The sequence below is a fragment of the Seriola aureovittata genome, chromosome 9 (assembly GCF_021018895.1).
Source record: "Seriola aureovittata isolate HTS-2021-v1 ecotype China chromosome 9, ASM2101889v1, whole genome shotgun sequence".
Classification (NCBI taxonomy): domain Eukaryota; kingdom Metazoa; phylum Chordata; class Actinopteri; order Carangiformes; family Carangidae; genus Seriola; species Seriola aureovittata.
The window spans coordinates 4,827,144-4,849,646 of record NC_079372.1 but is presented as its reverse complement, the minus strand read 5'-3'; the positions used below and the strand labels follow the sequence as shown (position 1 = coordinate 4,849,646).

Sequence of the window (22,503 nt, the reverse complement as noted above, 5' to 3'; positions counted from 1 at the left end):
TCATGCATGTATGCGTTTTCAGGTGTGATGGTCTGGACGGAGATCATTTTCGTTTGTAAACAGTTTTAAAATGAAGACGTGGTAGTGTGGACGTAGTCTAACAGATTGAACCTCACCTCTCTGCGATGCTGCGGTGGGCTCGGGACACAGATGTCTCGATGTCGATGGGATGATAACGCAAACCCCTCAACTCCAATGTTTCATCAAGGGATCCCACCACAAACAAGGCGTCATGACGATCTGTAGCAGAAAAAGGACAAAAGTATTTGGACCATTCTACAATTCAATGAGAAAAACTGTTTTATAGCAACATTGGATTTTTGAAGGTGATGACGTGTCTTTAATTTACTGATATTTACTTCAGCGAATTTGCTGAAACCAAAAATTCCAACTTGGTAACTTTCATCACGCGTCCTCTCACCTCCGCTTGCATCCAGGAGCTCAGTCCTCTTGATGAAGCCCAGGTAGCCCGTCCTGGCCCACAGAGTGTGGGGCTCTCCAAAGCTGAGTCTGGTGTTGAAGTGATCCGCCTGCAGGCCCTCCTCCCCGTAGATGGTGTAGTAGCCGCTGGCGCTATGAGGACTGTTCACCCAGATCTAAACAAAGACACAATATTTCTGTGACATCTTAAATCTGACCTAATGAAGAAAAACTGCGGTTACAACTAACTACACTTGCTTAACTCTGTGCCAGTGAAACCAGTCACAGTCAGCCAGTTTAAATATCATTATCCCATGATCCTCTCTGCCCACTTACCTCCCCAAGATGTGAATCTCCCAGCGGGCCTCTGGTCTCTGGGTTGACTATGATGACCCTCACTCCCGGCAGGATCTTAGAGGAGAATATAAGAGGAGGTTTTAGCTTGAGGGATAATACAACCACTTCTATTACCTCTCTGGGTCTGTGGCCAGTGTGACCACCACACAAATGAGTTTTACTGGTCAATAATCAATACTTACAGTGCCTGACTCCATGAGCGGGAGACTCTGTGGCGCTCCTCGCTCCACTAGCCTCACCCTGAGGGACACGGACAAATTTCAATCATTCTGTTTGATCTGAACGACCCATCGGGTTTGTTTCCACCATGTCGTATCATGTGATGACCGTAGCTGCCTTAGTACTGGTTATAAGGGTCTCCAGTCTTACCTGTCGTGACGCAGTGACTTCATGTCAACGTAGACTGTGGAGGGGTCTGGTCCAGCAGTACCCTGAGGTTGCAGAGAGGAAAATAGACACCTTGAAATTATTACAGTAATGCAGCACCGAACAATGATCCAAATTAGGGAAAGTAAAGATAAGCAGCGTGAACTCATAAGACAACGCCGTGTGTGTCTGTGTGAAGCCAACCTGCAGGCAGATGGCCAGGTTGACCCTGGAGCCGAAGGCCGTGCTGACGGCACGCGGTGACAGGCCGAGGTCTTTGAAGAGCTTGGAGAAGGACTGCGTGAGAGCGAGACGAGGGCGCTCCTCTGCTATCACCACACAGCTCCGCACGCACGACAGATTGAGACCCCGCGCCTGGAGACACGCACGGCTAAAGGTTATTCACACTTTTAACAGAGGAGTGTCGATGGAGCTTGACACAAACTTGCACTCAGCATTGATGGACATTTTGATCCAAAGTGCTTTGAGGTACCAACAGAAGTGAGACATAAAGAACTACAAGGACCAGATTTATTACAGATACATGTAACACTTCCAGTTTCATAAGTAAAATGGATTTCAACTTCTGACAATTCATCTGAGTATACCTTTTCTACTTTCTACTTTTTTATCATTTCATGCACTTGTCTGTTACATAAAATGGATAGTGGATAGTTATTTGCTTATTTGCTCAGTTTAAATGATTACAGCCTAATGTCATTGTTCTCATTACACCTTACAAAACACAATCATTTTAAAATTATGGGACAGGTGTTTATTAGTCACCTTCACAGCAGATTCCTGTGAGAAATGAATGTGTGTGTGTGTGTGTGTGTGTGTGTGTGTGATTCTGACCTTCAGCATCTCTGTCTGGGTGCCCAGGCCTTTGGTGCAGAGCTCCATGACAGAGTAGGAGCAGAAAGTGTCTCTGATCTTGTACTGACTGAGCGTGCTCAGCCACAGAGGCAGTGAGCTCTCCAGCTCCAGGGGAGGGATGAGGATGGACTGGTGACCTGAGTAAACACTGGACCAAAAACAGATTCGCTATAGCAACACCACCACAATTACAGGCTATAGTTAGATGAAATATGATATTAAGTCTGCATGTGTGTGTGTGTGTGTGTGTGTGTGTGTGTGTGTGTGTGTGTGTGTGTGTGTGTGTGTTACCTGGAGAGGCACCACAGGACAAAGCCCAGGCCACAGTACGGGTCCAGACAGATGGCTATTTGGCGTGAGGAGTAGAGCTCACACTGTAGCTTAATGGAGCGGCACAGTGTACTGACGGCAGCATGAGACATCTGGAGAGAAACGTATATAAACTGTCATCAAACCTTCACAGTATGAGCCTCAAAAATGCAGTCACAGAGTCACAAAATCTAAACCTCAGATTGAAGGTGAGCACGGAGAAACCTTCGCCCTTCAGTAAATTAATGTGAAAGCAGCCGTACAAAGTCAAAGATTCAAACGGATTTGCTTCATGTGATGTATGATATGTCTGATTTGTGAGTAATTTACCTTGACTCCAGTCAACATGCCTGTGGTGGACACACTGAAGTCCAGGTAGGCCAGCATCTCAGCGGTGGGGGGTTTATAGATGTGCGGAGGCCGCTTTCTGGGGAGATCATCTGGGAGGAGAGGGAAGAGGATTCTTGTTATTTTCTTACTGTTTGTGTGACCGTTTGCTGTCGGGAATGTGCTGCCACCTGATAACTGTTCTGTGTTTTTGTTGAGTGGGAGGACGGTACAATTTCCAATGTAAATGTGCCATTTCCCTGTAACATTTAACATTTATTTTCAACCCCTCACACAGTTCCACTCTGTTCATTAGCAACTTTCAGGAATTACACTATTAATTTAAGAAATGACTGAATGGCTGAATATATTGTGGACTAGAGAGTAGCTTTTAGTCTACAGTAGGTTTCCCCAGCATGTTCAAAGTTAGACAAAGCGCAAACAGGACACCTTGTGGCCAAAGGGGGAAAACATTTTTTGTGCTAAATGTGTGTGAAACCAAAAGACATGTCATAAAAACAGTAAAGTACAAAATGTCATGCTTCTAGCAACTGTGTTTTTTTTGTTGAAAAACTGGTATATATAGGTTTTTGTCATGGGTATAATACACGTCAAGTGAGCGCTGGTCATCTGATGGTGCCGAGCCCACGAACAAATTGCATGAAGAGAACTGTCCTTTATAGAGCTTCTTCTAATTGGAATCTGCTCCCCTTTTACATCAGACAGACCAAGAATAGATTTTCTTTTAAGAGGTCACTAAAACAGAATTTGATAAATGTCACCTAGATGTTACTGGTTTCTGTGCCTTTGTCTTCATTTTCCTTCTTGTTAATGTGCATTTGTGAAAATCTTGATTTAGTTTTCATTGTCAGTTATTATAGTTTATTGTTTTACATATAGAGTCATTTTAGTTATTTAACTATTTTCTGTATTTGGCTTTTTTCTTTTGTTTTTCCTGCTTTATTGATATAGTGTGTTTATGTGCGTGCACCCCATGAGACCACCGTGTGGAAGCTAATGGGGATCCAAATAAAGACTAAAAAATAAAAGTGTTCAGCTGCTTGTCATCGTGCCTAATTCCTCTAAGCTGTTCTTCCAGATCTCAACAGTCCCGCACCTGTGTCAATGATCGTGGGCCACGTCTTGATGTTGACGCTGGCAGCAGCCTCCCTGGACCTGAGGATCCTCATGAGAGGCTGAGTGGTAAGGATGCAGGCTGCTTTGCTCACCTGCGACACACAGCAAACACACAGAGAAGTTCACCACCATACATAAACTACCATGTTTTCACAGTGAACTCTAGTGAAAACCCTGCATTTGAGCTTTTACTCAAATAAAAGGCATTTAATTATTGTTATACTTTATTGATCCCCGAGGTAAAATTCAATTCTATTGGATTCCCTCCTGGGAAATCAGTTATGGGGGTCAACAGCAGAAGTACTTCACTGAGTCTGGGTGGGTTTCAGTTACTTGCTTGAGGGCACTTGAAGTAAGGTTCATACTACTTTTGAGCTGTAAGATACGTGTTTTGGTGCTTGAGAGTAATCTATTATTGACAAATCACAGCTATGTTATAATGTTTTCTACTAATCTGGACAATTGTTTTTTTGTTTTGTTTTTGGACAGATACTGTATGGTTCAGTGAAAACTAAAATATGTTTGAAGATGTAGTTGTTTCTTCAAAATCTCAGTTCAACCACGTCACAAAAAACACCATATCGTTCTCTGGTAAAAAAAAAACACTGTAACAGAGAACACTATTTATGAATACTTGATTTTCACCACCCAGTCCAGGTGCTGTGTACTCACATCGATGATCATTCGGACAGTGGGGAGAGTAGCAGCCAGGTTCTGTGGGTGAGGCGGCCTCACTGTCACAGGGATGACCCCCGCATAGAGACAACCATAGAAGGCAGCTATCAGGTCAATACCTGCAGAAGTAAGAGACGGACGGGAACCTTGTGAGCTAAAATTACAGGCATATTAAACAGCGGTGCCGTTACATTAAAAGAAATGGAAAAATAAGGAACGATGGCCATCTACGATGATGAGGGGGTGAATGTATGTGTGTGTTTACCTGGGGGATAAAGCAGCACCACATTGTCTCCTGTGTTGAGGCCTCCTCTCTCCATTAGGGTGGCTGTAATTTTCTCTGCTCTCTTGTGTAGCTGAGCACAAGTGGCTGTGCACACTGCCACCCCCTAGAGCAAAAACAGAGGAAGTGCAGCTGAACATACAACCAACAAAATGGATCACCATTAGCACCATGGCACCATTTCCAGGATAAAAGAAAGACAATTATGCATTGTTTGTGTCAGTATATTTATCTGATGCATTGAGGTAAATAATTGAGTGTGTGTGTGTGTGTGTTTAATGTACCTTGGCATTGAGCAGCACATACAGGACATGGTCTGGGTCGGTTTGGGCTCTCCACTGCAGAGCTTCAGACAAGAACTGGTGCTGAAAAGGCACAAAGACGAATGTGTTATCACATCAACATAAAAGGTGAATTGAATGAATACATTTATTTCACGATTAAAAATCCCACAAAGGTGCATCAGTGGCAAATAATACTTCAACAATCAAAAAATAGAAACATATAAAAGCGGGGAACAATCAAATAAACGGTCTTCTCAGTGACAACAGATACATTTATTCATTTCAAACAGACTTTGTGAGGACCGGGAATGAGCAAACATTTTAGAGTGCATCACAGATATGTTATTCTGTGACGCTTTTGACCTCTCACACAGAGACACACAGGCACACAACAGGAGGACGGGAGTGTCCAGAGAATATTTTTTGCCAAGAGTAGGGTCATGCTGGGACCATCTGCACCTGGTAGGAGGCAAATTGGAGCCACTGTCAAAAACTGACAAGCTTTGGGTCTTTCAAACAAAGGGTCATGACAACTTTGAAAGAGACTTTCCACAGCAGATTAGTGCCTCAGTGTACTATTTCTTCAATAAAGTGGCTTCAAGGGAACAGTCCACTGGCTATTTTTTTTACAATTAATTTCATAAGTAATCTTAAACACATTATTAATGTCTTGATCAGCAGTGTTAATAAGCTGAGGACCTAGCCAGTGCACAGGGCAGAACAGGACAGGAAGTGGAAGCAACAAAGTTCTTTAAAGGCAGAGGACAAGTGAACATTAGGCAGCACATATAAAAAAAACAAAACAAAACAAAAAAAAAAAAGTTAACACCATGACGTTCTCTGGACATACAAAAATAATTTACAGCAGTGTCACATTGCTGGCCATTAAAATCACTGTCTGTTGGTATCCTTTGTGCCACCCACTCTCTCAGTCAGACAGGTCGTGCTCTGGGCAACAATGAATCAGGAGTCACATCATGCAGACCGGCTGCTCTGACTACTCATCAAGCCATGCTACACATGGGAGCATCACAGTGAACACAGCGAGCAGAGGTGCACACGAAAATGTTCCTAATTAATACTGATATTTGCATAATGCATCACAATATACAATAACATGGTTTCTACTGGTGATATGCAAGGAGTTTATCATTGTTCGCTCAAAGTTTGAATGACCTGCTTAAAGCAAAATAAGTCTGCGCTTCCAGATTCTTTTTCATTCACTTTTTCATTCACTACCGCTAGTAGGCTGCTGGCCAGCTCCCATTTTAAAGAGTGATGGCAGAGAGAGTCTGTTATTGGACACTTTATTTCATTTTTAATGTATTATATTAATTTCGGTGTGTGGACCCCTGCTGGCCATGGAGCCAGCCTGGACAGTCATCTCTGTGCGCCGGGTCAAAACTGTTGCTGGTGGCCATCAGGCTGTCGCGGCCGCAAAAGCACATCTGGCTGACAGAAGTAGCAGAAGCAAAGACAAGTGGGGGCCAGACTAGAGCCTTACCATCATGGTGGGCCACATACAGAGCTAAAGCCCAACCCAAGCAAAGTAAAGGCAGAACAACAGATTTAGGATAAGACATCCATTCAGAGCAGTTTATACATCAGTTTAATTTGAATAGGCTTATGTTTCATATAGTGAACAGATGCAACTAATGGTTCTGGGTTTTTTTCCATTCATTTCCATCACATATTTGGTATTTTTGCTTTATAAACAAATAATCGATTATCAAAATAGTTGTTCATTCAGTTTCTGTCGTCTAATCGACTAATTAAACAGCTCTTGTATAGTGTGTTACATACATTGACTAAGCAATAAAAGCAACAATATAAAATACATTACTATAAATTTTGTCTCACTCTCCAGGTGCATAAATCGATTTAGATATTAACAATTCAAAGTCTTACAAACATGGTGCTGAAAGATGCTACATCTCTTATTAAGAGTTTGATTATTCTATGGTCAGTGTAGTGGGAGTGTGGTGGTTGTGTTTCACTACCTTTCGGATCAGATCCTGGTCCTCCACCACACCCAGCTCTCTGCCCGTAGCCTGGGCGATGCGTTTCCCTGCCACCAGGTTGCCAACAAGCATCGAAGCTGGTCCAACATCCACTGAACCAGTGAGAGACAATCAGGGACATACAGTGACATACTTTAGTACAAACCCCACAATAGAAGCAAAAACCCATCAGTGTTTGATTGATTAATTGTCAAACTGATGACTGGATTAAATTGAATCAGGAGTCGAATGTCACATAGTGACATGACAATATTTATGATACTCCCTCCCTGCTGTGATGTTATGTAAGAAGCACCAGTAGATATGGTTGAAGGCGGCCTACCTGGCTGTTTCTGCCGTGGTTTGGGTAGATTGGTAACACAGGTGTGAGGGCACATGAGGATATTACAGGGGTGAAGGTTTCCCTCCAGAAAGTTCTGCTTGGTTTCACAGATGTGGATGCCTCCAAGTGGCGTCTTGGGGAGGGTGTTGGCTGGGACGAGCGCGAGGCAGTACAGGCCGACCTGGTGGATACTGTCGATGGCCTGTGCAGGGAATATGCATCATGGGATACAGGGTCACAAAGGCAAAATTTACAGATTATATCATATATATATATATATATATATTATATATATATATACTATGATATACATAATATTATTATAAACATAATTCCTTAAGAGAAAATTCTGTTGAGAGTTGAGTGTTTGTGAGAACAATACACAGGAGCTTTTATTTCATCCATCATGATTCTGAAATGCACATAACACGTTCAAACATAACTAAAGACATAACGGGGGGAGGGCAGTTATTGGGGTGTGACTTACCTGCAGTACTCGACTCATCCACTGGAAGCTGTCCTCCTCACTGGCATCAGGCCTCTGCTCTGCCACAATCACTATCCGCTCATCATAGAACACTGTCACTGAGAACACAGCGATCCTGCAGCACAAACACACACTCCAGTGTAACACACTGACACAGACTGTAGAGTGCTAAAGCAAGGTTTCTGCAGTTAAATGTAAGACTAACAATTATTTATCAAGTACCTTCATTTATTAACAGTAAAAAAAATAGTATAAAAGAGAAAGATAAATGTATAATGTATATTTAAGTGGACAATCAATTGGGGCGTCCCTAATATACATGTATACACTTCTCTCAACAAAATTACAACAAATGCCAACTTCTATGGCAAGCAAGAATTAATGGTCAAGACCTTTGTTTTTTTGAGGGAAGTAAATTTAGAGCCTTTTCAGACTTTTTAAGACCTGCAGATGTAAAGACATCCCAGTAAAGGGATTATTCAGTTATGATGGGATCGACTGGAGCTATTATTCTCACTTAAAATACCACAAATTTATTACTGATTATTTATCTTTGTGGGTACATTTATTGCTTGAATGGTCTTCCTCCTTCCTTCCTTCCTGTTAGGTTGAAATTGCAACTGCACACACACAGACACACACTGGCTCACAGGAAACAGTTGGTATCTCACCTCCCCCTGTAAACTGTTTTGACAGGCTCCACTGCGAGCGCGGTGGCCACCAGGTCGTCTGCGTTGTGGCGTCGCCCACTCACCATCAGCAGCCCTTCAATCTTCCCCACAACAAACACTAGACTGCCCTGTGGAGCACACATATTTAACTCAGCAGGGAAATACAAGTCTCACCACCTTTATTTCACTTGCTAACCCTCTTTATTTTTGTGTATGCGTTCCTTACCGGTCCTACGAATCCCAGGAGGCCGGTCCGAGTAAAGGGAATTTCTCCAATGGGTGCTCCAACTTGGTTGACAGGGATCACCTACAGATTGGCAGTGAGATCAAAAACTGGACTCAAGCAGTTGCAAAATAAAACTCACCCTGTCATTAGATTTCAAAAGTATACCAAAAGAACTGAGATATCCTGCAGTTATATTTTTACTGTTGTTAAGGGCTGGTTTATTGTCTACAAGGATTAAAAGTCAAAGACAGAAAGAAAGGTATTGAATAAAAACACACAAGGGGCTTGGGAGAATAATTGGGAAGATATGTAAACAGAGTCTTATGCAGCCTCTTATCAGTAAACAAGAGAATAAATACAATGCTACTGATGTATGTGGCTCCATCTAGTGGATCATTTAAGTCAGTGCTCCTTCACCATCCATCCATTTTCTCAACCAGCTTATTCTGAGCAGGGATGCGGAGGACTGGAGCTGATCCCAGCGCACATCAGACAAGAGGCAGCATACACACGGACACATCACCAGAAAGTTCATTCATTAGAATAACTTTTCAAGAAGGGATGTATTTTGCTTGTTGCCTCATACCAAATACTTACTTAACAACCACAGCATTTTACATGTCGTCACCTTCCTAAAATAATGGCCTAAGTCATGTTTTGACAAAAATGTTTTTTTTGCCTAAATCACCCCCTCATGATGCTGGCCACCTCTGGTAAAATCGCCTGAATCCTCAGTTGAGGGGAACATGCAATTCTACCCCCGGTTGTATAATGGCCTATGTCAAAAGTGTGACTCTTTTGTTGAGTTTTTTGTGTTTCCTGAAAAACCTGAAAAAATGACTTAGGCCATTATTTTAAGAGGGTGTCGATGTTTTTACACTCTGCTTCATTATTTTGGCAGTTATTGTACATAAAGATCAGTGTATCAGGAACAGATGTGTAAAGAGTCATACAGGCAGTTCTGAAACACAGCTTTTTAACTTTGACAGACCTCAAATGTGTTCTTTGTGACACCAGGCAGGCCATAGTACATGGTGCCTCCAGCCCGAGAGTTGATCACAATCTCTCCTATTTCGTCTGTCTTGCACAGCTGAGGAGGCCCGTCAGGTTTCACAATGCACATCAGAGCTGAAACACACGGACAGTTCACAACACACACATTACGTACAGTTTTTTTGGACCCTGCATTCTTATGTTGTAGGGGGCGGTGAACATAGATGAGGTTAATAATGCACAGTAAATGTGGCAGCTGCTGCACTTAAGCTGTGCCAATTAGAACCAACTGCAGTTGCTAACCTCCAGGCATAATGTGGCCCACATCCTGAACGGTGAGCGCAGAGTTTTTGTCCTCTGTGTTCACCCTGATCACGCCGTGGCTCAGCCCGCCCATGGACAGGATGGCCCTGGCAGGCAGTGGAGCTCCTCGTGCACCAGGTCTACAGAGAGGGAAAAAAATGTGTAATTTTAATCATTATTTTTTATTGTGTGTATATATATATATATATATATATATATATACACAATAAAAAATAATGATATATATATATATATATATATATATATATATATATTTTTTTTTTTTTTTTATGATCAATGCTATACTGTATATTCTAAATTTGGATTTGATGTTTTTCAAATTATAAGAACTTATTTGTATAGATTCCAGTTGTTGGTATACAGATGACATTAAAACTTAAAACAGAGAAGTGATGGCATCAGAAAAAAAAACAAGCCAGACAGGAAGCCAGCCTCAAAGTAAAAGTGCAGAGGGTTAAAAAAAAAATGGCATAGCATATGTTTTGGTGCTTTTTCAAAAAGTTACACTTTCTTCTCAAATAATCATTGTAAATGAATTGGTTTACCCTTAAAGTAGTGAAATTATTTTAGCCTGATTTTTAACTTCTAAGAAATGTATGATGTTGACTGGAGATGTGATTTTGTGAGTAACCAAGTACAAAGGTCACACCAGTTGGTGTCAAACCACAGGTCTCTGCTTACATCTGTGTATTTTTTCCTCTCATTCAGTCTGTCTCCTACAAGCTTTACTTCCTACACTTGTGGGTAATCAGTTACATGACAGGTATGAACTATAAAAAACAAAACAAACACAACTGAAACAATGAAGAGACAAAACTGCACTAGTTGTGGACTCCCAGATGCCACAGTAGCTCTTCCAGGAACATGAGAGGATGCAGATGTCGTACCTGCGTATGGCCACAGTCAAGGCCTCAGGAGAGGTGGCACATGGACAAATGACCTCAGGCTTCAGACCATGAGACTGGAACACATTCAGGAAAGCGTCACATGACGACACAGACCCTGATGAAAAACAATGGGTGAAAACATTAGCACAACAGAGCAGTTATAGTCAAAACTCTCAACCTAAATAATACAAGTCCTTATTACAAAGGGACGGTGTTTGTGCAGGACAAGTGACTCACATGGGTTTGCTCCATCTGCTACAATCAGCATACGTATAGAGGACAAGTTGGTGTCTCTCTGTTCCTTGTGGGCCATCATGGCCCAGTGGAGGTCACGGCACTTCACCAAGGCCACACGTGCTTTGTGAATGTGGACCCTCTGCACCCAGGACATAGGACAGGCTTTCATGACAGCATATGGCACTGTGATGGTGTGGATTCTATTCATGACACTCTGCAAGGAAAAAAAAACACACATTATCAATGTCACACTGCGCTTCATACCAAATTTCAGGTAATCTGGATATACAGTTACAAAATGTTGCATTCAGCCTCACCGTTAAGACGCCATGCCACATTCCCATATCCTTCTTGCAGTCCAACACATTGACCAACGTCTCCCCTACGAGAGAAAACACAAGAAGACATCAGCGAAGACACTGTATGTGCAGTCACTAGCTGACTGATCCTAATCCTAATCTTCTCTGTGGTTTTCATGCCATGCGTTTCTGACTCTCTCTCTGAGGAGGACAGAGTGAAAATTAATTATAGGACATGCAGCCGATGGAACGTCCTGCTGAAGAGCTCAAGAGGTTGTAAAATTTGCTTTAATGCTTAGTTTATAATGCTGCACCATCTCACTCTCACACACACAAGAGTATGAGAGACAGATAGAGGGGGAGAAGAAAGGGATATCCATGTTGTATGGAGTGCTGACCTTCACAGTAGTTACAGGCCTGGGTCAGGGCCTGACAGTGGGTCAGCATGGAGATCTTGGACACAGCGACTCCCATCACTGTTCCCTCCTTACTTGCTTTGTACTTTGGTGGAAGAGACACAGAAAAACAAACACAGACATTGACAATATTTAATGCAAGCATAAGCAACCTGGAAACAAACCAGTAATAATAAAACACATTAGATATATAGCACTTGTCTAAGAGTTTTAAATTATTATTAGTTAGTAAGTTATTTTCTTAGGACACATAAACACAGTGTAAATACAAGGATTCAGACCATGGAAAAAAAAAGAAAAAACTAATAATAATATTAATGAGGTGGACAAAAAGTGTAAAATAAAAAGTGTCAAAATTAGCCTGTGAGCCTAATTTAAAACAGTCATAGAAGTCCTGCATGAGGATTAATAAACAGAAGTATAATATAAATAGGAACCACACCTTTCTGTGATGTACCTCTGATCAGTAAAATCAAATAAAATTCATCATAACCAAAAGAGTAATACTACAACTACTGAAATATTTAATGTTTTGAAGAGTACCTCTATGTAGGCGGTGTCTGTGTTGGCGGTGGGGATGTGAGGCTGCCAGTCTTTGGATGGTTTGGTCAGGTACTTGGTGTCTGTCACTACCCATTTCATCCTTGGCCATCCTTGTCAACATAATCACAACACCACAACACCACAAACAAACATACAGAAATATTTTAGCTGACACAGTGGAATAAAGTGAGTTTAGGCACACTAATTTGGAGTGGCCATAAACCGACAATGTTCACCCTGCAACCCCCTGGTTTTAAAAGGCCAAAGGTGAGCAGCCAATATTTAACAAGCAGAGTGAAACACAGCTGCCCACTCACACATTTCGCCCCTACATTGGCCTTTGAACATCACACTGTATATTCCCCTTAATGAGTCTATCTAATGGCTCCCAAAGAGACTGAGACACAGATGTCTCCTGCTGAGCCAGCAGTGTTGGCAATGGTGCGTTTAGGCTGACTGACCTTTGAACTGGATGATCTCTCCGTTTGGTGTCTTGGGAAGCCCTTTGAGACACACCTCACTGGTCAGCGCCAGACTAACACCACAGCTGCCCAACAGGAAGCCAATCTGCTGGCTGCCTGCATCCTGCAGAGAGAGACAAGGGTGAAGACACTTAGGGCACACTGGGAGACACACATGTACACGACTGTGACAATTAAAAGACATGCATACAGTCTTTCTGTCAATATGTTGGTCATCTAATAAATCCATATTGTCTATGTGGACATGAGAGTAATGAGGCATTATTTACATTATATACCCAGTGATGATCAGAAGCGTCACTGTAGGCTGCAACTAACGAACACTTTCGTTACTGATTAAACTGCTGATTATTTTCTCGAGTTAGTCTAAAAAAAAATGTCACAATGTTGTGAAAAAAGTTTCTTCTGTAGATCCAACATACGTGGCATTAAATGCCTTTCTGTTTTTATAAAATAAGTAATAAATAAAACAGCTCCTCAGATACAATCATCGGACACGATACGATTATCTTTCATTAAGTGCCACAGAATCCTGACTGATATTTGCCTCTTTGGCGAGTGAATGCTTCTGGCACATTGTGGGTATAAATTACGACCTGACTGAATTATTAAGTGTTTGGTTGCATCATTCTCAATCTATGAATGGTCTTTTATTAGACAACGCAGTATTACATGTGAGCGATCACAACAGAGGAATTCACTTGACAGCAGTGACATCGTTACCTGTCGTGACAGTGGTACCTCTATGGGCACAGGGATGACCTCGGCTAACAGGCAGCCATAGAAAGCCACCCAGAACATGCCAGGGTCACTGTTGGGATACACCAACGCCACCTGAGAAAAAAAAAGAAAACTTATTTTCCTTTTCCTTGGTCCTTTATACTTTACATACAGAGTGGTGACTGACAGACTCTTACCCGGTCTCCAGGTTGTAGGACAGGCTCAGTCTTGGTGCCCAGTTTATTCAGCAGTGTATAGGCCAACTTCAGACTGCGACTCCACAGTTTGCCTGTGAACAGAAGTGAATGATGATTTTAAAATGTCTGTTGTTTATTTACCATGGATAAATGTGGCATAACTGATCCGGGATAGTTGAACCGCACAACCCACTGTAGCTTCACATGGGAAATGTACTGTAGGTGTTTCTCTTCTCAGTGAATCATTTATTCACCAGATCATATGCAAAAATACAGCTCACATTTACATTTTGTGGACACTAGGGCTGCACAATATGCAAAAAAAGAAAAAAAAAAATCATATTGCGATTATTTTGGCAGATATTGCAATTGCGATTTCAGTTGGAATGGTCGTTTTTGCATTTTATTTTCACTGAAAGAAATTTAAAATGGTGATGTGATTTTTGTTGAGTCTCGTACCAAACAAACATGTTCCTGTACGTCTGGAGAATATGTTTGGTAGGCCGGGGCGTCTCTGTAGCATCACAATGCTTATGGTGCTAACAACGCACAGCAATGTGACAAATTTGACCTTTAGCAAAAAAATTGCTGCACCTGCGATTTAGCTATTGCACTTGGCCAAACTGCAATTTCAATTATATTGTGATTAATTGTGCAGGCCAAGTGGACACAGTAACATGAACATTTGAACATCTATCTTCATAAACTGAGAGGTTAAACAAAAACCAAGAGTCGAGTTGTGGCTCACCGTATGTGAGTGTGTAAAGGGGTTTGCCAGTGATGTCCAGAGCAGTGAGGGCAGGACTCTTGGCCTGGGTGGCCCCCCAGCGGGCCAGAGCAGCCTGCAGGGCAGGAGGCCAGTTACTGACCACCCCGAGGGGCTCCCCTTTCACCGGAATGATTTGACGTCCCTCAGGCTTCGGGGTGTTAGGGTCCGGCTGGGGAACTGAGCATCAAAAGAGACACAGATAAGTAGCAATAACACAGTGAGCAACATAAGTGGTATGTCACAAGCATCTGGGTATTTTCCAAAAGAACTGCGTAACCACACAGAGCTGTGGGCAATGAATAAGCTTGTCAACAGCCAAGAGGATTTGCATGTAATTTCTGACCAGTGTGGTCTGGTTTAAAATAAGAGTTTTCTCTGGCTACTGCAAAATGGTGGATCAGTTCATTTTGGACAGTTTTTTTTCTGTTGCACTTCCATTAATTCAATATAAATAGTATTTCCTAGTTATGCCGGCTATGTTAATAGCTGTGTAAGTAATTCAACAATATGAAAGCTGGAAAAATACCACCCACAATGAGTCAGAATGAAGAAACCCATCTAACACATTGGGAGATATTGTTTATCAGACTATATGGGTGCTGATATATATATATATATATATATATATATATATATATATATATATATATATATATACATACATATACATACATATATATATATTTCTGTGACTTTTTCTCCTTTTACCATAAAAAAGAACCAGATCTTGAATCTATATGCACACTGTTGTTGTTGAGAAGGTGCGTCTCACCTTCTACAATTTCCTCAGAGTCATCAAGGAAGAATTCGCTGAGTGGTGGTCTTTTGGGCCGTTTGAGTGTATTCAACAGCTGCTGGATCTTAGTGGACACCCTGCTGTTGACAGGCACGCCTGGACAAACACCGAGAACAACTACCGTCATAAACATATGCAAACAAGCAACCAAAGACACACCGCTCACCCACACATGCACGTCTATTCTAACACAAACCTCTACTCTATCACACACCCTCAGACAGGCAGAACCCTACGCACTAGCACAGTCAGGATCAGAATCAGCAGCAGGAAGGATTCGAAAGGGAAATTTGTGCTTGAAGAGACACAGATTGGACGATAGGGAAATCAAATATAGGAGGTTCTCTACGTCTAGACCTACAACACCGGACAAACATAAAGACAGATAGACAAACACCAGGCTGGAAAGCAAGCTGAGTTGGGCCTCTTCAGCATCCCTCCCATTCCCCGATTTTCGATTTATATTACCTTTTCTTTTTCCTTTTTTAAATGAAAGGCAAGACAGGGACAGGATTAATGGACCCAAAAGAAAGAACACAAAATATCTGTCATTAGCAGGATTCACAGTGAAATGAGGATAATGTTGAAGGTGGGCCCATGGACATGGGCAGATCGTTTATTGATTTGAACACACTCAAATCATTTTTGTCACTGCAATACTGTGACTCACACAGTCAATGCGAAACGGAACATGTCACTCAGCTACTGCCACGATTAGAACATGCAAATGGTTTAATCTCATGAGCTGAAGCAGGAACCAGATGACAGTAACCGAGTTCATCACATTTTAGGAATAGGAAATTACTGATTTTTTTCCCAGACATTTCTAGATATCCTGGCTTGTGTGAGTGAGTGTGAGTGTACCGTCAGCAGTATCGAGCATGCTGGAGCGGCTCTGTCCGCGGCTCATGCCCCTGACCGCCGGAGGCAGGTCCACCCTGGACCCTCTATCCTGGGGAGTGGAGGATGTCACATCTGGGGGGACACTGTTTTCTGGAGGAGGAGAGAAAGTGAGCCTCATAAAGAAGAACAACAGCCAGCGCATCACTGTTACATATGTGTTAATATTGGAGCTATTCATCAGAGGAGTTTACCTATGCGTGTGTGTGCCAGTACGTCGGCCAATAAGGAAACAGCAGGCTGAAGCTGGGGCTGTGGTTGGGTCTTGGGCTCTCCATGGGAGAGGGTGGAGGAAGCAGACGAGGACGTGGAGGAGCTTTGGACGGAACGGTTGATCCAGTAATCAGGGCTCTGCAGGCTCTGGGCCAGCACCGCGCTGAGGGCGGCCTTCCTGCGCAGTGAGCCTTCATCCTCTGATGCAGAAGACGTGTCTGATAGAAAAGAGAAAGCAACGCACATAAATAGAGCATAGTCTCCATTACTCATTCATTGGAGTCTCTTTAGATTTTTTTCACTTTATTTAGCCCCAGGGCATATATTTATGACTCTGCCCTGCAGATGGTAGGGACACAGTCTTGCTCCAGGGCACTTCAGCAGTGTGGACGCTTGCTGTACAGAGAGACTGAAGCCAGATTGCTGATTGAAAAGCAGGCCCCATAATCATTACCCCAACAAGCTGGCCACTGAGCGTGAGAGTTGTCGTTTACCTGGAGGTGTGCAGGTATCTATGGGAGACTGGACAAAAGCTGAGCGTCTCTTGGTTGGCATGGGCAGCGCCATCTTCTCTTCTTTGTGTTTGGCCAGTGCTGCCTGCACAGCCTCTGTGTGGATGTCTACAGATACAGTAAGAATAAACACAGTGAGACAAACAAGAAGAAATATATTAAAAAAGTCAGTTGACGGGTTGATTTTACTGCTGCTGCTGCATGGAGTTTATTTAAGGTGTTTGATGGTTTTCATGGGTAATATGATGTGTACCCGATCTGTAGCGATCGTCCCTGGCCCCTCCACTGCGGTGTGTACGGTGGTGTCTGGAGGCCGAAGAGGTGGAGGGGCCCGGGGCCTCAGGACTTGGGCTGGGGTCGGCACTGTGGCCTGGGGAGAGCTGTACATCTGGCAGAGACAGATCCACATCTACAGAACAGAAGCAGGCATGTGCACACATTACTAAAAAAAAAAAAAAACAATCAAATATGAGCCGTTGGAAAGTTGCACACAAACACACACACTTTTTTACATAATGCCATTACAGCTACATGTAGGCATAAATATTATATGATACTCTGAGAACCTCCCTAAATATAGCCTCACCACAGAGCCTCTGAACATGAAGTGAAATAAGGACATGTACTTGACTGATGTAACTTGTACTGTTAACAGACTACGTGAAACTAGGTTAGATTCAAGCTAATATATTTTTAGTCAAGTGTCTTCTCCTCCCAGAGGGCCGGAGCAGCAGAGTCCCTGTGGAGATGGATGGTTTGGAGGGATGAGAGGGCCTAAGGGGACGGGTGCAGGAGCATGAGGTGACCTTTGGAGTTTCAAAGCTTCCCAGTTCATGCTTTGACATTCAGGGCAAACTGCCCGTAATACAACAGAAAGCAGAGCCCACAAACAACCATAGGAATTTAATTCAAGTATTAATTTGAGATTTAGTCCTTTTTAAGTCCCTGTGTGTGTAATCAGTTCAAAAAACATGTGTCACATGGCAGCTCAAGCTAAGACAGACCAGGGTTAAACCAACAGGAGAGAAAGTCTAGTATTCCACTTTTTAAATTAGCTTCAACTGACACATCAAGATGGATTTTTTCATGTCAGTGTTAATGTGGTGCAGTTGTTCGAGAGGAAACACCGCACCCTCATGCAAGGCAGCTGACTGAGACAAGCCGAACAGATCAGCTAACCAATGAAGACAGAGGTGACTGGTTCATAGTGATACAGTGAAACTCCCTACTCGGTACTTCCCAACTGCTGTGACTGATTGTAAATTGAAACTGGTTAGAGGAAACAGTGTCCACAGGTTGACAAATGACAGCCCAAACTCTGACGCACACACACTGCTTTCTTTATTGGGGAATTTGCTTCACTGGTGCCGTTATTAGACAAGTTGTTAGATTTAAGTTACTCTGTGCTTGGTTACCGTGTGTGCAGTTCACATTTTGGCCACTAGAGTGCCACAGAAAGCCAGAAATTCTCTTGGACGACTTGGACAAAGAGAATTACAGTCTCACTGGACAGTGAAGTTAGTTTTTTATGAAGCTAAAAAAAAAGAAAAAAGAAAAACTTCACACTTAAAACCACATGAATAAAGCTGTTTATTTTCTCCAAACAGATGGGAAAGAACCATCTGAAATGAAACTTCCAGGATACTGAAAACAAGACGTGATGAGTTCTTCTGATGCAATTACTTTAAGTTTCCGAGTGACAAACACCAAGAATGCTGACAGAGGAGGTAAAAATTACGCAGGGGAGGCAGAAGGAGGGGTTAGAAGAGAAATGAGGAAAAGCAATAGCAGAAGAAGAGTTGGTCTTACTTGGCAAATGGGGGATGTAGGAGGCCAGCAGCTTGGCTTTCTTCTTCTCATAGCCCTTCTGTGTGATGTCACCTAGGAGAGAGGACAGCGACACCACACCGTTATGTTAGTCAGAATTATCACACAAACACCAGCAACTGCACACACAAACACACACATGAACCAGATGAGGTACACACAGAAACACACACACAGACACATAGCCCCTGCTTTAGCTAATACATTTGCAGGGGTTGAGTCATAATAATAATCCTCTTAAACCAAATCTACTGAACTCCACATGTTGACGGCTCAGTCCATTTACAACAAGGCAAGGAGATAACACCATTGTTTGGCCTTACATTAGCCCTGGTGAACAAACATGCTGAGAGCACGAAAACCTCCTCCTGGCTATGAAACCCAAAAATGATTACGGCAACTAGCAGATAACCGTGCCAGGGAGAAAACAATGGCAAAACTGAAGGCTATCGGGAACAGTGGGGATGGTAAGCAGAGCAAAGAGGAAGCCATGTGAGCCAGTTTCACATGGGACTCAACCATTTATCTCCTCCACCTCCCCCTCTTTTTCCCACTGTACTCCCAGCACCACCCCTTCCTCATTCGGCCTTGGACTGGCAGGACTCCCACCGTTACCAGAGTTTGTTGGAGAGCAACAGAGGCAGGACAAAGTCCACTTAACTGAGACCCTAAAACACACAGTCTGCATGTGCAAACATGCATGCGAGACACACCCTATCCAGTTAACTTACAGACATACACACTCCCACTGAACACACAAATAATCTCCCACACTCACAGTTATTCCCCTTCCTCTATGTCCAGTGATAACACTGTATGCTATGTCAAGTGCAGTGAGCCAAAGGGCTGCGTAGCCTCAATCCCCTCACACCTCCTCCACACTGAGCAGTGACAATGAGGAGACCCTCGCCCAACTTACTGAGAAGGGTAGAAAGAGGAGAAAATCAAAGATAATGGAGAGAGAGAGAGGCTGGAAGTTGGAGGGGAAGAGAGGTTTAGGGGGGTGATAAACACATGAGAGTCACTGGTGGATGTGTATGAAACAACAATGGAAAGAAAATGTTGAGAAAGAGGGGGGAGCCAGAGTTCAACAGCAGATTTGAGGGTCCAGGGCAGGATAAGCCAGCACTGGGTGGAGAGTCCCGTGTGTGACTCATACTGTGTTTTGTTTTAATGCTTTCTCACACTCTGGTCAGTATCCACTGGTGTGTTGTGTTCGCCTGGATGAACAACAGGATCAGAAAAGAAGTTCCCACTTGGATTGTGTATGTAGATGACTACTATGGGTTGCAGAATTTTTTATATCTGACCCGTCCCATGCAGAAGACTCTAGAGGTTTCACAATACTGTGAAATCATGAGAAACGAGGGAAGAGGGAGGGAGCAGAGGGAGTGCACAACATTCGCAGAGAAAAAGTCAGCAAAACAAAGTCTGAGACCGTTTTAGAGTGAGAGGGAGTGTGTGATTGAGCGCTGTGTGCTTTGTCATTCCCTGCGTAAAAAAAAAAAGCTGAAATGGGGTGGCCAGCATTCAGCTCCGACTTCATGCCTGGGTACACACACTGGCCCAAAATCTACTCGGGATGAAAAACACAGCAGCGAATGCGTGTTGCAGTCTCTTTTTCTTTGTTTCCCCCTCCTGTAGGCATGCTACAGGCTTGTTTATATAGAGGAAAACACTCATAGACAGACATACAAGCACAGCAATCAACAGCAAATTGATTGTAGTGGACTGGAGCGTCATTGTTGTTGGAGACAGGCTCCTGTCAAGCCCAGTCCTGGTGCCCAAGTGGGGCCGGGGAGGGAGTGAGGAAGGGAGGGATGGAGGTCATTAACACAGACAGAGGAGAGTCTGTATTGGTGTGGGACATAACAACGGGCGCGGACTGGCACCACCACACTGGCTCTGTGGCTGGCAGTGGGCAGAGAGACACTAAGGGCTCTGGGTTGAAAGAGTGACTGTGACAGCTGCTTCAAAACAGAGGAAAAGCTGTATGTTTAGAGAGCAAGAATGTGGTGTTTTGAGTGCGAGCAGGAGCAAAACAGTACAGTAACTGTGTGTGTGTAATCTGAGGTCAGGGGACAGGATATGAGCGTTACCCCACCCTGTGTGTGCGCTGCCAAAACCGTCTCCCAGTGTCTGTCTAGAGAAAGAGGAATGTGCTGATTGGAGAGCACCAAACTAACAGAGAGGGCCAACTGGCCAGGAGAGCGAGCTCACTGGCCAAAAACTCCCCTGAGGTGCAGGAAGCGAATGTGTATGTGTGTATGTGTGTGTGTGTGTGTGTGTGTGTGTATACACAGCTGGTGCAGGTTAAAGGGCGCTACAGTAACACAGAGGAATGAATGCTGAGTGAGCCCTGAGTGAGAGTGGCATTACAGGCCTGCTCTGTCAGATGTGTGTCAGTGTGTCAAACCAGGTCTGGCTGTGTTTTTTCGTCCAGGCACATTCTGGACCTGCTCGGTATATACTTAGGTAGAGCCATGGTGTTTAGTTAAATGTGTTCATAAACATGTCTCTTATATGCAGTAATTCAGTGACAAAGGTCATCTCATGTTTATAAGCAATCAGCATAATCCTCCCTCCTGCCATCCAGGCTTTTTACATGTGTATTTATGAAAACGGTTGTGTAAACAGGCCGTTTCAGAGTTCAATGAAGATGACTCTCTGACTCTTCCTTTACACTGGTGCTGTTGACCTCTGACCTCAGGACGAGTCAGACAGAGGGCTGATCCTGTCACAAATGACAGCGCAGGGTCACAGACGCTATAAAAACACACACTAACACACACACACACACACGCACACACAAACACACACACACACACACACACACACACACACACACACACACACACACACACACACACACACACACACACACACACACACACACACACACACACACACACACACACACACACACACACACACACACACAACATTCCTGTTTACATCAATAATTATAGCGGGCTAAAGTGCATTCTGACATAAAGGGGTTTTACAGTAGAAGTCATGCATTCAGGCATTTATGACCACTTCAGTTTTAATCTGTACTGGCAATCTCTGGTCTGATCCGGCTCATTACAGCCTTTTGTATTTGTGCAGCTCATCTGAACTTTATCTGTGTGCTGCCCATCACGTTTTAGTTCCACTTCCTGTTTTATGTCAGTCTTTCTGCTATTTATAATTGTTTTATTTGTTTATCTTGTTGATGTTTTATTTCGTTTTTATTTTTTATCTGGGGAACTTTACTGATGTTCTTACTGTTTTTTTTAAATTTGCTGTTTTTTTTTTTTTTTTAATTAAAGTTGATTTGTATTAATCTTTGCTTTCTTGTGTAAAGCACTTTGTAAAATTGTTTTGAAAGTTTCTTATTATAATTTTCATTGATTATTAATATTATATATTGGTGAGTGTGTTCCACAAAAAATCGTAACTTTGCCTTAAATGCAGCAATGATGCAGTTTTTGGCAGAATTGGAAGAATAGGAAAACCTCCCTTGGGAGTGTCCACATGTCATTCAAAGATGGTTACTCCTGCTGCTAGATTTGCAGTTAATACATTGAATTAGCTTTATTTCCAGTGTCACGCATTCGGAGCGGTTCATTACCAAGTGAAAACAGA

The 22,503-nt window shown here is 42.9% G+C and overlaps 1 protein-coding gene across 2 annotated transcripts in view; it reads right to left on the bottom strand.

The window, feature by feature from the left end:
- Positions 1-22,503, bottom strand: part of dip2ba (disco-interacting protein 2 homolog Ba) — a 44,751-nt gene that overhangs the window by 4,635 nt on the left and 17,613 nt on the right. The window contains exons 2-37 of one of the 2 annotated variants that reach the window (XM_056384477.1): positions 18,859-18,930; positions 17,303-17,458; positions 17,032-17,157; positions 16,519-16,755; positions 16,289-16,417; positions 15,401-15,520; positions 14,608-14,805; positions 13,860-13,951; positions 13,666-13,776; positions 12,922-13,045; positions 12,461-12,570; positions 11,900-12,002; positions 11,520-11,584; positions 11,203-11,416; positions 10,966-11,080; positions 10,058-10,197; positions 9,753-9,889; positions 8,762-8,842; positions 8,536-8,663; positions 7,865-7,979; positions 7,378-7,579; positions 7,035-7,147; positions 6,539-6,562; positions 5,035-5,115; positions 4,733-4,856; positions 4,465-4,586; positions 3,773-3,884; positions 2,659-2,768; positions 2,311-2,441; positions 1,999-2,167; positions 1,348-1,518; positions 1,147-1,208; positions 960-1,017; positions 757-831; positions 422-596; positions 117-240 (exon numbers count right to left, since the gene is read on the bottom strand). In XM_056384477.1, the coding sequence (XP_056240452.1) occupies positions 117-240; positions 422-596; positions 757-831; positions 960-1,017; positions 1,147-1,208; positions 1,348-1,518; positions 1,999-2,167; positions 2,311-2,441; positions 2,659-2,768; positions 3,773-3,884; positions 4,465-4,586; positions 4,733-4,856; positions 5,035-5,115; positions 6,539-6,562; positions 7,035-7,147; positions 7,378-7,579; positions 7,865-7,979; positions 8,536-8,663; positions 8,762-8,842; positions 9,753-9,889; positions 10,058-10,197; positions 10,966-11,080; positions 11,203-11,416; positions 11,520-11,584; positions 11,900-12,002; positions 12,461-12,570; positions 12,922-13,045; positions 13,666-13,776; positions 13,860-13,951; positions 14,608-14,805; positions 15,401-15,520; positions 16,289-16,417; positions 16,519-16,755; positions 17,032-17,157; positions 17,303-17,458; positions 18,859-18,930 (4,426 nt within the window). The remainder of the gene's footprint in view (positions 1-116; positions 241-421; positions 597-756; positions 832-959; positions 1,018-1,146; positions 1,209-1,347; positions 1,519-1,998; positions 2,168-2,310; positions 2,442-2,658; positions 2,769-3,772; positions 3,885-4,464; positions 4,587-4,732; positions 4,857-5,034; positions 5,116-6,538; positions 6,563-7,034; positions 7,148-7,377; positions 7,580-7,864; positions 7,980-8,535; positions 8,664-8,761; positions 8,843-9,752; positions 9,890-10,057; positions 10,198-10,965; positions 11,081-11,202; positions 11,417-11,519; positions 11,585-11,899; positions 12,003-12,460; positions 12,571-12,921; positions 13,046-13,665; positions 13,777-13,859; positions 13,952-14,607; positions 14,806-15,400; positions 15,521-16,288; positions 16,418-16,518; positions 16,756-17,031; positions 17,158-17,302; positions 17,459-18,858; positions 18,931-22,503) is intronic. The other variant, XM_056384478.1, reaches the window with a different exon arrangement.